Source organism: Poecilia formosa, unplaced genomic scaffold, assembly GCF_000485575.1.
Source record: "Poecilia formosa unplaced genomic scaffold, Poecilia_formosa-5.1.2 Scaffold182, whole genome shotgun sequence".
In the NCBI taxonomy this organism is placed as follows: domain Eukaryota; kingdom Metazoa; phylum Chordata; class Actinopteri; order Cyprinodontiformes; family Poeciliidae; genus Poecilia; species Poecilia formosa.
In genome coordinates this window covers 132786-147495 of record NW_006800121.1, presented here as the reverse complement: position 1 = coordinate 147495, position 14710 = coordinate 132786, and the positions used below count along the sequence as shown (strand labels likewise).

General features: G+C 36.4%; 2 protein-coding genes across 2 annotated transcripts in view; both read left to right on the top strand.

Annotated features, from left to right (window-relative positions):
• LOC103147379 (3-mercaptopyruvate sulfurtransferase-like) overlaps window positions 1-14710 on the top strand; it is a 35950-nt gene that overhangs the window by 18668 nt on the left and 2572 nt on the right. The gene's annotated exons all lie outside the window — the stretch shown is intronic.
• LOC103147378 (SUMO-conjugating enzyme UBC9-like) lies at window positions 1848-9976 on the top strand. Its single transcript, XM_007565683.2, has 7 exons — window positions 1848-2180; window positions 2424-2508; window positions 2628-2711; window positions 4496-4568; window positions 5803-5912; window positions 8474-8553; window positions 8851-9976. Exons 2-7 carry the CDS (start codon window positions 2443-2445, stop codon window positions 8912-8914), a joined length of 477 nt encoding a protein of 158 aa, XP_007565745.1. The 5' UTR covers window positions 1848-2180; window positions 2424-2442; the 3' UTR covers window positions 8915-9976.

Below are 14710 nucleotides of genomic sequence, written 5' to 3'. Positions count from 1 at the left end.
TACAGTTCATTTTCTAATCTAATATCTACATGAATGATAGAATGATGACTGAATGTTTAATGAATGTGAATGAATCACTGAGTTCCTCAAGACTACAGTTGAAACAAGATATTTATATGGGCTGCATAGGAACATGCATATCTTTTTTTTTTCTCTGTCTGACACAAAATCAGACTAAACTTTGCCTGTTTTATGTCAGTCATGTCATACATTTTTTCTGATTATTCACAAGTATTCACATATTTGCTTTGTATTTAGTGGAATTGCCTTTTAGATTATGATTTAGAGTGAAATGTGTTGCTTGTTTCAGAATGACACACCTTCTGCTCTCTGCTCAGAAATTTTCTATGATACTGATATGAGAGCAACGTGATGGTCCACGGCAAAACACCGACTTTGTTGTACGCAACCCACTTTGGAACCGGCCGTTTGCTTACGGTTGTTTTAAATTAGAAAAAATCTTCTTTTTTTTTTTGTGTAATCTTTAGCTTCCTAACTAATTCTCTGAAATATGACCTTTGATTTTCCACATAATTTTTTCTGCTCAGCGAAGTGGACTAATCTATCCTGCAACGTGATTCTCCCACTTCCATACTTCGGCTTTACCAAATGGTATAAAGATACGTCACTCTGTTTTTTTTTTTTCTTTTTTCTTTGTTTGTTTGTTTTTTACATTTGGAGAAAGTATTAGTCTGGAATTTGACAAGACTAAATAATTTGGGTAATTCTGGCTGACTTTAAACAGGAAAGTTGTAAAAAGTTACCGTCCTACACGGTGTACGTAAATATCTGGTTTCAACATGTAAACTGAAAATTATATACAGGTATTTCTATGAGGAAGGTCGAACAAAATAACGCAGGCTTTCCCATCCATCAGTGTTTAATGTCTTAATTCACAACTACTGCTGCTGTGTCAAGAGCCACTCAGTGCCTTAAACTTGTACAATTTACCTCACCATTAAGTATTTCTTTTTTAAAGTTTTCTAACAATTGTAATGCTTCTCTCAAAGTAATGTGAAATAATGTGTGAAATTGTTCTCTGCAGCCACCATTGATGTGGTCCTGTGTTCTGCTGGAATGAATGTAAGCAGATCAGAATAAGTAGGAATCATGGAGGACTGAAGAAAACCAGCAAATAAGCTTGATTATATTCAGATAAGCTGATTTTTAAGTACTCTGCTGCAGAATGTTTTTGTAGCTCAAAGCTATTGAAGTGTAACTCTACTTTTTATGTAATGTATTGTTAATAAGAATAAATTTTTATAAATGTATTTAAATCTCTTTTTTTATCTTTTATTTTATTCAGAAACTGTTCAAGAAGCTGATCCCACAGCATAATTCAAAATATCACCAGGGAAACTTGTCTGTTCCCATTCCCAGGACCTGTTATGTTTGAAACCTTCTCATTCAGACCCACATTCACACCACATGATGTTCCTCTGCGGAGCTGCAAATTCTTTCCAGAAATACATCCTTGTACGTCTATTGATACAGGAAGTAACACAAGAGGCTAATATTATATTTCTTAGGCTCATCCGGTAAGGGTGTTATGGTTATAGATCTTTAAAATATTTTCCTTTTTAAGGACATAACAGAAATGTAGACTTGATTGATCACAGACATTTTCAGTTATAAACTCTTGCCACACTTAATCTTTTCAAAAGAGATAGGAATAGTTTTGCTTTTTTTTCTTTTTACAAAAGAAGTCTTGGGAGGATTGCAGAAATGGTATTTGTCACATTGTAAATTCTATATTTTATATTTCAACAGAGTGCAAAAGAAAAAAAAAAGAACTACAAAAAAGATGGCGGACCGTGTGTCCTAATCGCTGCCTGAAGGTCCTTACGAAATAAACAAATTGGGGTCCTTTCTTGCTGAAGGCTAGCTGTTAAAACGGGTTTTAGCGCTACATTGTTTTAACTATTCTTAAAAAATAGCCCATACTTTTGTCACTAGGTGTTATATAAGCTATCAGAGTTTTGTTATTAAAAGAGAAGTTTTATTCGGCTCGGCTTTTTGTGCTCTAAGTTGCGCCGTTAGTGTGTTTTTAGGCGTTGTGTTGTTTATCTTTCCGTTTCTGTTATTACGGAGCTAACGTTAGCATCACTTCAGCAAACAAACTGCTCCTACCAACCAGCCTAAGATCTTCAGTTATATTCCCTCATAAAGAAAAATAAGACGTAAGTTTATTGAAATGATGTGATAAAATAAAAACTCTGTTGTTTGTTGTGTGCCGCTAGCGGACATTGTAGTTTCGGTTCTGTGACGAGTAAGGAAGATGGCAGTTCGTTTATGTTTATTTATACTGTCTTGTTAACAAATTTTAGTTCTTACAATTCAAAATTAAGCGAGTTTGTGTCGCTTAATTTTGTTGCTTTTTCATGGAAATGGACAGTAATGTTGTGTTTCGATTCTTCCACCAGGTGGCGTTGATGAGCAATCATGTCTGGCATTGCTCTCAGCAGGCTGTCCCAGGAGCGCAAAGCCTGGAGGAAAGACCACCCATTTGTAAGCAGCAGCGTAAACAGCACGCTTTTATCCTAAAATACCGTCTCTACATGGCGATGTCTTCTAATAAAAATTTTTAAAAAAATCACATTTAGGACTTGTTTTCTCTAAACCAACAGGGTTTTGTTGCTGTGCCCACTAAGAATCCAGATGGAACCATGAATCTAATGAACTGGGAGTGTGCCATCCCTGGAAAGAAAGGGGTACGGTGATATTTAAGACAAAGTTTTCCCACATTTATTTCCGTCAGTTCTTTACATGCGCTGTCTAGCAAAGTGTTCACACTGCAAAAACACAAAATCTTACCAAGCAATTTTGGTCTAGTTTCTAGTGCAAATATCTTCGTTCACTTGAAATAAGTCAGTAAAAACTTGCAAAGAACTTATCGGCAAGATATAGGGTCTTGTTTTGAATCAATAATATTGATGGAAAAAAATACTAGTTCCATTGGCAGATTATTTAACTTTTAGCAATTAATTTTTCCCATCTTTTAAGTGAAATGATCTGCCACTGGAACAAGTACTTCATCAATATTAAGAAATTATTGGCTTAAAACAAGCTCGTATTTCTTGCTGAAAAGTATCGCCTTATTTCAAGTGTACTAAGGTATTTGCACTGGCAAACAGACCAAAATTATCTGGTAAGATTTTGTGTTTTTGCAATGCAGACCACTGTTGCTACCACACATTTTTGTTGGGATTTCATGTGATGGATAAACACCAGTGATGTGCACTGGGATGTCAAGTATGCATGCTTTTATTTATTTTTTTATTTTTACAAGTAAGAATGTGAAAAACATGACATGCATTTCTGTTGACAGGACAAATAGTGGCACTCCTCAAATCTGGCCTTTTATGGAAGAGAGATAGATTTTCTGTTTGCACTTTGCCACCAGTTAAATAAGTATATAAGACTAAAGTTAGACTTTTAGCCTCCAAATTTATCACTCCACCTCACCATGAACATGCTATGCCACAAAATTTGTGTTGGTCTATCTTTAAAACCCCATCAGGTTTGTAACTGTAATGACAAAATGGAGAATAGCTCTAGGCTACATACATCCACAGCACACAGTGCTTCCCTGCTCTTGTGTAGCTGCATTTAAAGTGGACCTATTATACAAAATTCACATTTTGCAAGTTTTTGTACTTCAATTTGGGTTTCTACTCCTCCTAAAAACAACCAAAGTGCTTAAAAAACAAAACAAGAAACACTCAGCTGTTTTTTGGCAATAACTTAATGTTTTTTGGTGTCTGGAAAACAAGCCTTTTAAAAAAAACCTCCCGATTGTAACGTCACAAATCAGCGGACACTACCCCCTCACCCAGCAACCCCAGAAAAGCTCAACCTGTTACCTAGCAACCCAAGCTGAGCTCCAGGACATTTGGTCAGTAGGTTTAACCACTGTATGATTTGTACAACAGCTGCTGGAAAAGACAAGTGCTGTGGGCTAAACATCCAGAAACCACTTGGTGCATTCCTGTTGGTTTTGCAGGAGGCTCTACTTCTGCTTTTCAGAGATGTACGGTTGTATAACGACACAAATGTTTGCAGCCATTTTCACATGCGAGTGTAAATACTGAGTTTGTAGGGCATGACCAGCAGCAGCTTATTTGGATTTAAAGTGAGAAGACGCCCTAAATCAGGACCTCAAAATAGGCAGAACTGACCAGACTAAAATCTGATTATCTAAGATGATTTTGTGCAAAAAAAAAAAAAATGTAATGAATGTGTTTTGTATAGATGATAGGCCTACCCTAACCTGTTCAAGGAAGTTTAGTAGGTCACCTTTTAAATATTTAGCAAACACACTTTCTTTCACATCTGTGTCCGAAATTAGAAATCTTCAACTTCTTCCCACTCAGTTTTGCATTTTAAAAGTCGATGCTTCCTCCAGCTTTGGACATGAAGTGAGATTCAGAGCTTAAAAGCCGTAACATTTGATGAATTACTCAGAAACTCTCTTGCTTCCCCTTTCATCCCGTAGACCTTGTGGGAGGGAGGACTCTACAAGCTCCGAATGCTGTTCAAAGATGACTACCCGTCCTCTCCACCCAAATGTGAGTCGGTCTCTTCTAGCATCTCCGTGCATCGATAATGTCACGCTAAAGAGCACAAACAGCCAGCTATTTAAAAAGGAAGCAGGAAGAGCTCAGGAAATAATAGTGCCGGCCACAAAAACCTGTGTATAAAGTTTAACTGTTGCACTACCTGGTGCAAACCACGCAGGTTTACTGAACCGCATGGTTTGAAATGTTATCACTACAGTAAAGAGTTTGGTTAATGAGAATCTAGAAAATATTTTTATTAAGGGATCAGTTTCCGGAGTTGCATTGTAGTTGTCCTATAACACGTTGCGTGCGTGTGAAATGCATTTTTATTTTTTTTATTTTTTTAATGTTGCATACGTGCAGACTGCCTCATAGAGTTGGGAGGTGGTGAGAAATATGAAGCATATTTTAATAGAGGTAATGTTGGAGGAAACATGTTTTATTTAGAAGTGCAGCTTTCTGCTGACGAATTCACACCTCTTAAACTTTTCCAGATTTTCTCACAAAGTTCCACGCATTTCAATGGGATTTTTAATCGGATTTTCACCTGGATGGAAGATGATATGTACTTTGCAATCAACTGCTAATTTGTGTTGGTGTATCTCATAAAGGCCAGATAAAACCCATTGTAAAGTGAAAAGTTTGTAAAGTTTAAGGTTTTCTGCAAGGCTCGGTGCTCAAGTTGACTCAGATCTACTCTTGTTTTAGAGACCTTGTGTGAATCACTTATTGATGGCTGGGTAATGCTGTAATACTACGTTGATTTTGTGAGTTTCTTTCAGGACTTTAGTATTTTGAACTCATTTTCAGGCCTGTCACAATAATCAATAAGTCAATTAATGGCATGATGAAGTAAAACAAACTCAATAATTTCTGTCTTCCTACCAAAAACTGGATGATAAAAGTCTTCAGTTTGGTGCTTCAGTCTCAACTAGACCTTTTTTTGAAAGACAATTTTGGTTACAAAGTCTTCAAAATTCATTTTATTTGTTGTTTTGTTTATTTTGAATATTTAAAATGTCTTCCAGTTCCCATGTCAAATGTTCATTAGATTTAAAGTTTAAAAATGTGCTCTTGCATTATTATTTTTGCTATTACCATCATATTACTTAAAAATGGTCTCAAAGCAACAATGTTATCGTTTATCGCAATAACTTCTGGAACAATTTATCGTCCAGCAAAATTTGTTATCGTGATAGGCTGACTCGTTTTTTTTTTTTTTTACTTGTTGCTTTTTCTCTAGGTAAGTTCGAGCCGCCGATATTCCACCCCAACGTCTACCCATCAGGCACCGTGTGTCTGTCCATCTTAGAGGAGGACAAAGACTGGCGGCCGGCCATCACCATCAAGCAGGTTTGGATTGCTGCGACTTCCTTTAGTTGACTAAATGTTTTTATTCTTGCCGTTTCTTACCTCCTGGCATTTTTTTTTTTTTTTTTTGTATTTAAAGATTTTATTAATCGAAATAACAATTTGGTGTCTTTGGAGAAAAAAAGAAAATATTTAGTTGCGTTTGCGGTTTTGATTTATTAGTAGCATGACAGGAAGAGAAAGGGGGGGAGAAATCGAACGACTGTAGCCTCAGCTTACAGTACGACGCGCCTGCTTCACCTCGGAGCCACACGGCGCCGTCTGATCCACTACCAACTGAGTCAACAAATCCAAATGAAAATCATTAATGACTAATGAGATTTATTTTACACATTTCACTTTGTGCAGACAGCAAATGCGTTCCTGTATGAGGATAAAACGATTCAAATCTCCTCTGCGTCGTGTCAGAATGTTTAAATGAAGACGTGCCCTCTTGATGCTTTTTGATACCGTTTACTAACGTATCAAAAAGCATCAAGCAGCGCAGAGACGATGCAACACGGTCTGACTTCTGTCCTAGAAAACCCGTTCAACTTTCCGTCCTAAAAACGCTGCATGTTGCATTATCTATCCACTCATAGAAAAGTCTGTTGGGTATTTCTGGCACGGTGTGTTGCATCAGTCTGACTGCTGCAGCAACAAAGTGCAAATAAGGTTGAATTACAGTCCTGCTCACCATTATTGGCACCCATGAAGTTTAAGTACATATAATGGAATATTTACTGAAGGAAATTCATCAAGTGAAACAACATTTTACTGCTGATAGCTTGTGCTTGATGCAAAACAGCAAATGATAAAAAAACATTTAAAAAGATAAACATTATGAGGAAAACAAAGAAAAAACATCATTTTTACCATGCCAATGGTATTGGCACCCTTTGCTGCAAATCAATATGAAAACCCAATTTGGCTCACCTGTTGCAAATCATACATAAAGATCACTTGTGATGGACTGCCTCCACACATGTGACATGAATTAACCAATGAATAATCATGCTGGTGCTTTAAAAGCCACCTGTTAGTTCATCTCCACATGTGACAATGGTAAAGACAAAGGAGCTGTCTGAGGACATAAGAAATGCTATTATTTTCAAGCACAAGTCCTCCAAAGGATATAAAGCCATCTCCAAAGACCTTGGTGTCCCTGTTTCAACGGTGCGTAATGTTATTAATAACAGGCATAGAACGGTCAAGAACCTCCCTGGCCGTGGGGGGAAGAGAAAAATTGATGACAGAAGTCTTCGACGGTTGGTGCGAATGGTGGAAAAAACACCACATCTAACATCTAAAGACCTAAAGACCAGCCTGGAGCAGTCTGGTGTGATTGTTTCAACAAGTACCATACGCCGCACACTAAACAAAGTGGGGCTTTATGGGTGGAGGCCAAGGACATCACAAGCATTATGAAATCAGAAGATTATCAAGCAATTCTAGAGCGAAATGTCTTGCCCAGTGTAAGGAAACTTGGTTTGCGGCGAAGATCCTGGGTCCTCCAGCAAGACAACGACCCAAAGCACACCTCCAAAAGCACACAGGCATTGTTGAAAGGGAAAAAATGGACTGTTTTAAAATGACCAGCAATGAGTCTTGATCTCAATCCAATTGAAAATCTTTGGGTGGAGCTGAAATCTGCCATTGGAGGAAGGAACCCTGCAAATGTACAAGAGCTTGAGCATATTGCAAAAGAAGTGTGGGAGAAAATGCAAGAAGCTTTTAGATGAATATAAGAAACGTTTGGAGGCCGTCATTGCTGCCAAAGGCTGTGCAACCTAATATTAAAGAGAGATGTCAATATTAGTGCACACGCTGGTTTTCTGTTTTGTCCTTTGGAATTAAAATATTTATGTTGAAATGGTAATTGTCTTTGTTAGATTATTTTGGACCTGAAATTGAAAGATCCTGCTGATATAAGTTTTGAACATTTCCATTTATTTCTGAATATATTCACTCAGCTACGCAAATCATGAAGGGGTGCCAATAATGGTGGGCAGGACTGTAAGTGGAAAAAGCAACAGCCTGTTGCATAACAGAGCTGCTTTGCTTTTTCCTCTACCGACAACCAGCTACTCTAGTTGCCTTTTTGCCAAAGTAAAAAGCTACTTAGATTTTTTTTTTATTGTTCATGCAACCTTTAATTAGAACATGTATTTTAGAGGAAGTGTGTGTGTACAAGTAGTTTATTTCAAGCTGGGAAGTTCCTTTGTGACAGTGAAGACTAGATGAACAAACTAAGTAATTAACTTAAAACAATAAGAATTTTAAGAGGTTAACAGATTCAAAATAATCTCCAACCTGCTTCAAATCACAGATTATATTCACTTGATGGGCAAATGTGACGGTAAGCTAAGAGGAAGCCTAAACTAAAGCAACTAGGAGCAAGTAAGGATGGAAATCCCCTCAGTTTAAAATCACACTAATGTTGTTTTTACTGCTTCCTGCCATCAGTGTGTGTGATCATGTCATAAATTTCTTTAAAAAAGTAAAAAAAAGAGTAGAGTTGTTTTTTGGGGGGATGTAATGAGTGCAGAACATTTTCTGTTTAGATCCTGCTGGGCATTCAGGAGCTGCTGAACGAGCCCAACATTCAGGACCCGGCACAAGCAGAGGCCTACACGATTTACTGGTGAGTGTCTGAGTCGGCCCGCTGCAGGACGACCACCACTGGAAACGTATTCTTTAGGAGAGTGGAAGTTGGTCATTTTGGTTTCCTATGTTTGAAAAATTACTTCTTGCATGCACCCAAAAAATGAGGTGCTCAAGTTTGAATTTATCCATGCATCCTCAACTCTATACCTTCAGGAAAATAACAGAAAGCAACAAAAATTGGGAGGAAAATCTGCATTAATCTCAATTATGCATGTTTTTTTTTTTTGTTTTTTTTAAATATCGCTCAAGTCTAATTTGCGTTTTTGTGTTTCAGTCAGAACAGGATGGACTATGAGAAGCGGGTCAGGGCACAAGCCAGGAAGTTCGCTCCCACATAGAGGGGAGGATCAGCCGGAGGCGACAGGAAGCACCTGAAGGACCACTCCAATAAGAATCTGTTTAAAGTATTATTACACTGTCCCACAGGTGAAAAGCAAAGCATCTTTTCTTTTTCTTTTTTTTTCCTTTGTCCCTTTTCAAACTACAAAAACACAAATGATTGTACATGTAATAAGTATTTTTGCATTTTAAATGCATTAGCGTTGGCGCAAGTGCTCAGCTCACTCATTTCGTCAAGCTGTACAAATAAGAACCCACTCCTAAATCCTCCGAAATCCTCAACTGGTTTTGTTTTGCAGTAAAGAAGGACGTTTCACACGGTTTACCTTCTTCCCAACCATTAGTGCTCAGACGTTAGTGTGCTTATGTGTCCATTAGTGTGCCTACAACTGGAGATAAGGCTAGAAATTATACACACCGGTCAGGTTGGAGTCAAAAGAAAAAGACAATCCTGATGCTTGTTATGAAATCGGCAGAGGAGGAAGTACGTCAGTATATCTTGGCTCTGGAATGAGAAAAAGCAGAGAGAGTCGAGTCTTTTCTCCACATACTCCTCTGTTTTTCCAGTTTGAGACACTTGGTGTATAGATTGTCATTGTGAATCCAGCTGAAAGTGATGAAATCATTCGTTATCAGTGTGTCGTCCCCTTCTAAGATACTGTAGCTTCATGTAGATAAGCTCCATTGTGGGGAGGGAAAAAAACAAATCAAAAGCAAAGCGGTGACTGTTAGTCGTTGGCCACTTTCATTTGGTCATTTCTAAACCAACAATGCTTCCATGTCTACGAAAAAACAAGTCCGAACCGGCTCCGAAGGATCCCCGTCGGAACGGCCTCTCTGCAGCAAAGACGGACTGAAGAAAGTGCACTTGTGAATAAACTGAGGCCTGACTTTCTCTTTTCTGTGGGCCTCTAAATATGAGTGCATGTACATAATATAAATAAACTGTGGAAGTAATGTTTTATATTATTTTAGCCAGTTGATAAACATTGTATGTGGTTATTGTAAGAAAAGGAAATAAATGATCTAAAAATTGTCAAATAAAGTGAAATGAAAGAATCGGTGGATGTCTTTCTGGGATGTTTTCTGTATAGCGAATAGAGATCTTTTGGATTTTTTTTTCTTGACCTACAGAACCTTGCTAAAACATTTTGTAATACAACAACCGCTCTAATTAATCTTAAATGGATTTTATGTCATAAACTAACAGTTTTGTGCAAAACTGGGTGGAAAATACATAATTTTCGAGAAGGACCTCGCTGCAGCAAACAGAAAGGGCGGGGACGGACCACTGTCAGTCTCTTACTTTATTTGGAAATGGGGCCATTGCAATCCGGAAGTGAAGGGGGCGCTATTTCCTATACTTCCGTTTTTATTTTCTTTTGAAATCTGTGATATATTTTCACCTTTAGGAAGGAGTTTCACTCTCAGAATGTATTTGAACTTCTCTCTTTTATTTACTTCACGGCAGCTCAAAGTTTTTAGCTAATTCTGTAGCTTTCGGTGTACTTCTAAATCCGCTCCTTAGTCGCATTTTTTCGGGCCTGCTACTGCCTCTAGTGGCGTGGGGGTGGTAACACAACCAATATAATTACATTACTAAATCAGAATACCACAAAGTCTTTATTATTTACTATTAATTCTGGCATTACTGGCATTATAAAACGACATATTTTTTTTATTTTCTTAAGGATGTAGAGCTAATTAAATGACAATACCTTTATACATTATAAATAATTTTTATATATCTCCATCAATTATAGGACGAACAAAATAAATGAGACATGAAAAACAACATGATCAACTAAAATAAAAATACCATTTGCAATGTATACGCAAGAAATTTAATTGAGCAAAAGTCAATAACAAACAAATGAATTACAGAAGAATAACAACCCAGGTTGTTACAACCAGGGTTGTTAAACAGATATAAGCAAAAATTATTTTTTGGTTTTTACAGTGCCATGTATATTATTGAGACTTTTTATTGGAGAGTCTTATATATATAAAAAATAAGATGAAACTATTTAATCTATCAACGAGGAAACTGTCCTTTGACTCTAAAACGATAAATCATATTCATGAATCACATTATTACAACAGTAGCCTGCAGAAACTTTATGTGTCCTACAATGATGGCTTGAAGCTACTACTCAAAGTGCCTAGATGGAGTAGTGCTAGCCCTATATTTGTACATAATGCTGTTTCCACATGTGCAGCTGTGCTCAGGAATCTTATGTATAAATGCATGTGTAGATTATCTGCGTCATGCAATAATATAATTGCAATTTTAGTAAATCTTGCTTTTAGTACTGTGAGATTCTCTTCAAGATTATAAAATCATTGGCATCATAATTTATTTGTGTCTCTGAATAATATCATGTCATGTTTATTTGTATTTTTCTCTTATTTTGCTTGTTTTTACCTTTTTTCTATGGACCTCTTTAGTGTCTGGAATAAAGATATGATTGATTGATTGATTGATTGATTGATTGATTGATTGATTGATTGATATGATTGATTATCAACAATTTGTGAATAGAGCCAAATACTTAGCATGCTATAGGTAAATATTATTTAGTATGGTTAAGAATAATTATTGCACTGTCAATAAATTACATCTAATAAATGTTCTTAGTTGCCAGAGGAACACAGTAACACCTTCATGAGCTCAGAGGTCCAAACTGGTGAAAAATGAGGATGGATGCTCCCTGCTAAAGTATTCCTGCCATCTTACATGTTCTTTCAGCAAACAGTTGAGACAGAGTTGTTTTTGGTTCCACAATGACTCGAGGTATTTAAAATTTGCCACAGTTTCAACAGGTTGGCCATTAAGTGAAACTGAAATCACTTTCAGTTCTTGTTTATCTCATTTAATGAGCTCTACTTCCTTAAGAAAATGGAAAGGTATTTTCTTTTGTGATGGAATTTATCTTTTACGGTGCCAGTAATGCCAGAATTAATGGTAAATAATAAAGACTTCGTGGTATTCTGATTTAGTAATGTAATTATATTGGTTGTGTTACCACCCCCACGCCACTAGAGGCAGTAGCAGGCCCGAAAAGATGCGACTAAGGAGCAGATTTAGAATTACACCGAAAGCTACAGAATTTGCTAAAAACTGAGTTGCCGTGAAGTAAATAAATGAGAAAAGTTCAAATACATTCTGAGAGTGAAACTCCTTCCTAAAGGTGAAAATATGTCACAGATTTCAAAAGAAAATAAAAACGGAAGTATAGGAAATAGCGCCCCCTTCACTTCCGGATTGGAATGGCCCCATTTCCAAATAAGGTAAGAGACTGACAGTGTTCCGTCCCGCCCTTTCTGTTTGCTGCAGCGAGATGTACTTGTAATTTTCAGCAAAACGAATTCAATATTTTTTGTGAAGGTTTGTTAGAGAACGTTGGTGAACAAACCCCATCATAAATGCCAAAAATGTGTTTAAACAGCAACCTGCGCCAGTTTTACCCATTTCTTTTCTCAGAATAACTGCATTTAATTTATTCTCATAACAGAATGACATCCAGTCCTCCAGGACAATATACCTATTTTTATTGTCATGAAGTTAGAAACTGCTGTTTTTACATAATTTTCCAAAGTTCTCCATAGAAAAAAAAATTCATTCTCTTTACAAAAGTTATTTTTTTTTATCTTAAAATCTACAAATAGAAATAAAACTGAAATTACTTAAAAGTTACAACAAATTTCCTAGCGTAGTACGAACTCAGGAGGGTCTGAACACACTTTTCAGATTTTTGAAATGTGTCGCTCTACCTCATAAAATCCTGTTTAGTTTCTAACTTGAAAACCTGAAAATGTTCGAGTTCTTTTTCAAGGTGTTAAGTTTCACCATGCTGTAGTTTTTAAAGGTTTGTGGCTTTGGCGTTAAATATAAAATTGCTTTCCTGTAATCCTGTTAAGATGAGCATTTTTAACCTTCTCTTGTTTTCATGTTCTCTAAATATAAGCGCTGTTGGAGCAGGGGGTTTGTTTTTGGCCTCAAACTTGATGTAATGTTTGCCAGGTGTCCTGTTTGATACACTAAAGAAATATAACACCTGTTGCTCTGTGTTGTTACACCTCTCCGGTGGTTTTATCATCTCTTTATGACCTCAGTTCACCAAAAGAACACAAAACCAAGGTGAGAAACGTCAGTTGTTTATTTCTCTTTTTCTCCTCAGTTTCTGTGTAGTGTTTATTTATTTCCTCCTTGGGTGGTGCGACTTTTATTAGAGAAAATAAACCTGTCCACGACATAGTTGAGAAAATTTCTTTAATCAGACTATTGAGATAAGCATTCAAAATAAAATACAACAATTCAGAAACAGACACTTTTGTGGTTTTAATAAACATACAAGTATTTTTTTATAAACATAATAAACATAATTCCTGGTGTTAAAATTTAACAACAGGAAAATTTTCACGCTTTTTCTGTTTTTTAGGGAATTTGTTTTTAGGTTGCTCAACAGCTCGGAGAACATGCTGTCGTACTTTTTTTTTCTTTTCTTTTTTCTTTTCTTTTTTCATCAACCGCAGGCTGGGTTTTTAAAATCTAGGTACAGGAAGTTACATCGTTAAATTATCACCAGATCTTCAATCTTTGAAATTGCGGTAAGAAACTAATAATCAGATTATTGTCTTTGTGGGGAAGGCTTGTTATTAAAAGAAACAATCATCCTGTTTGTTGAAGGTTTTTTTTTTTCCCCCGTTTAGATCCTTGCAGTAATTAATCCCATAAAATCTAGATATAAATCCTGGACTGGAGCTGCATTTGTTGCTTGTTCTGGATGATAAAAAGCAGTCACCGCACAAAGTATATGGATGAAATCCCAAACATTGGTTGTGTAATCATGTATATGGCAGTGCCTCACCTTGGTTGAACTTACTGCAAAACGCTTACACTTAACCAAATATTTACGCACACGTTCAGAGCCGACCCAAGGCAAAGCAAACTAAGCTGCTTCTTAGGGCTCCAAAACCATCAGGGGGATCCTGTAAATGCTTGAATAATGGATCTAACTTTATTTATAGAGAATGAGAATACCATAAATTGAAATATTTTAAAATATTCAAAATTGTTTAAAATTTTTATTTCAAGATCAAAAGGAATTGGTAGGTTTATTTTGTAAAACTCCAAAAATAATCTTGGCTGTTGTGTTACCATAGTTACAGTGTAAGTTGAATATTTTTTTTGTGTTTCAGCTCTGTTTGTTCATCTCAGCAAATGATAACTAGTCAGGCAAAAGGCCCCATACAACGTTGGTCAGCCATGTTTACAATGTCTCACATTAATTCAGAGATAAACTACTGTTTCTCTTACACTTCTCTTTAAAATTGAGATGGTAACTCCATCTAATCCTGATACTAATATGGCAGTATGCTTAAAATAATTATCCACTCTCTCATGCCTATCAAATTACTTGAAATACTGCTTTAATATTTCTAAATATAACTTCTTTTTGCTATCCAAATGTTAAACTAGTCATTATGTATAACAAACCTATGTTTTTAGTTTCATCAGACCATTCAATTAAATGGCTTTAAATGTATGACTGTCTGTAATGAACCCACATAATGTATTAGCAGTAGTTTCAATTGTTTTGAGCTGAATTACTAAACGAAGTAAAGGTTTCTGTTTGTCATCTATAATCAAGCGAAAGAGAGAGAAAGGCATTATTTACCAGAAACTGAAAAAGCTGCCAATGGAAATGGAAAAAAAGGGGGAACCACAAAACGAGGTCCGGCTTCCTACTTCCTACCTCAACACCACAACACACAGAGTCCATGTGATTCAC

Coding starts and splice junctions, on each gene's coding strand:
- LOC103147378 (XM_007565683.2), top strand. CDS start 2,443: ATGTCTGGCATTGCTCTCAGCAGGCTGTCCCAGGAGCGCAAAGCCTGG. Junction 5,913..8,473: donor CGGCCATCACCATCAAGCAG/GTTTGGATTGCT, acceptor TTTTCTGTTTAG/ATCCTGCTGGGCATTCAGGA. Junction 8,554..8,850: donor GAGGCCTACACGATTTACTG/GTGAGTGTCTGA, acceptor TTTGTGTTTCAG/TCAGAACAGGATGGACTATG.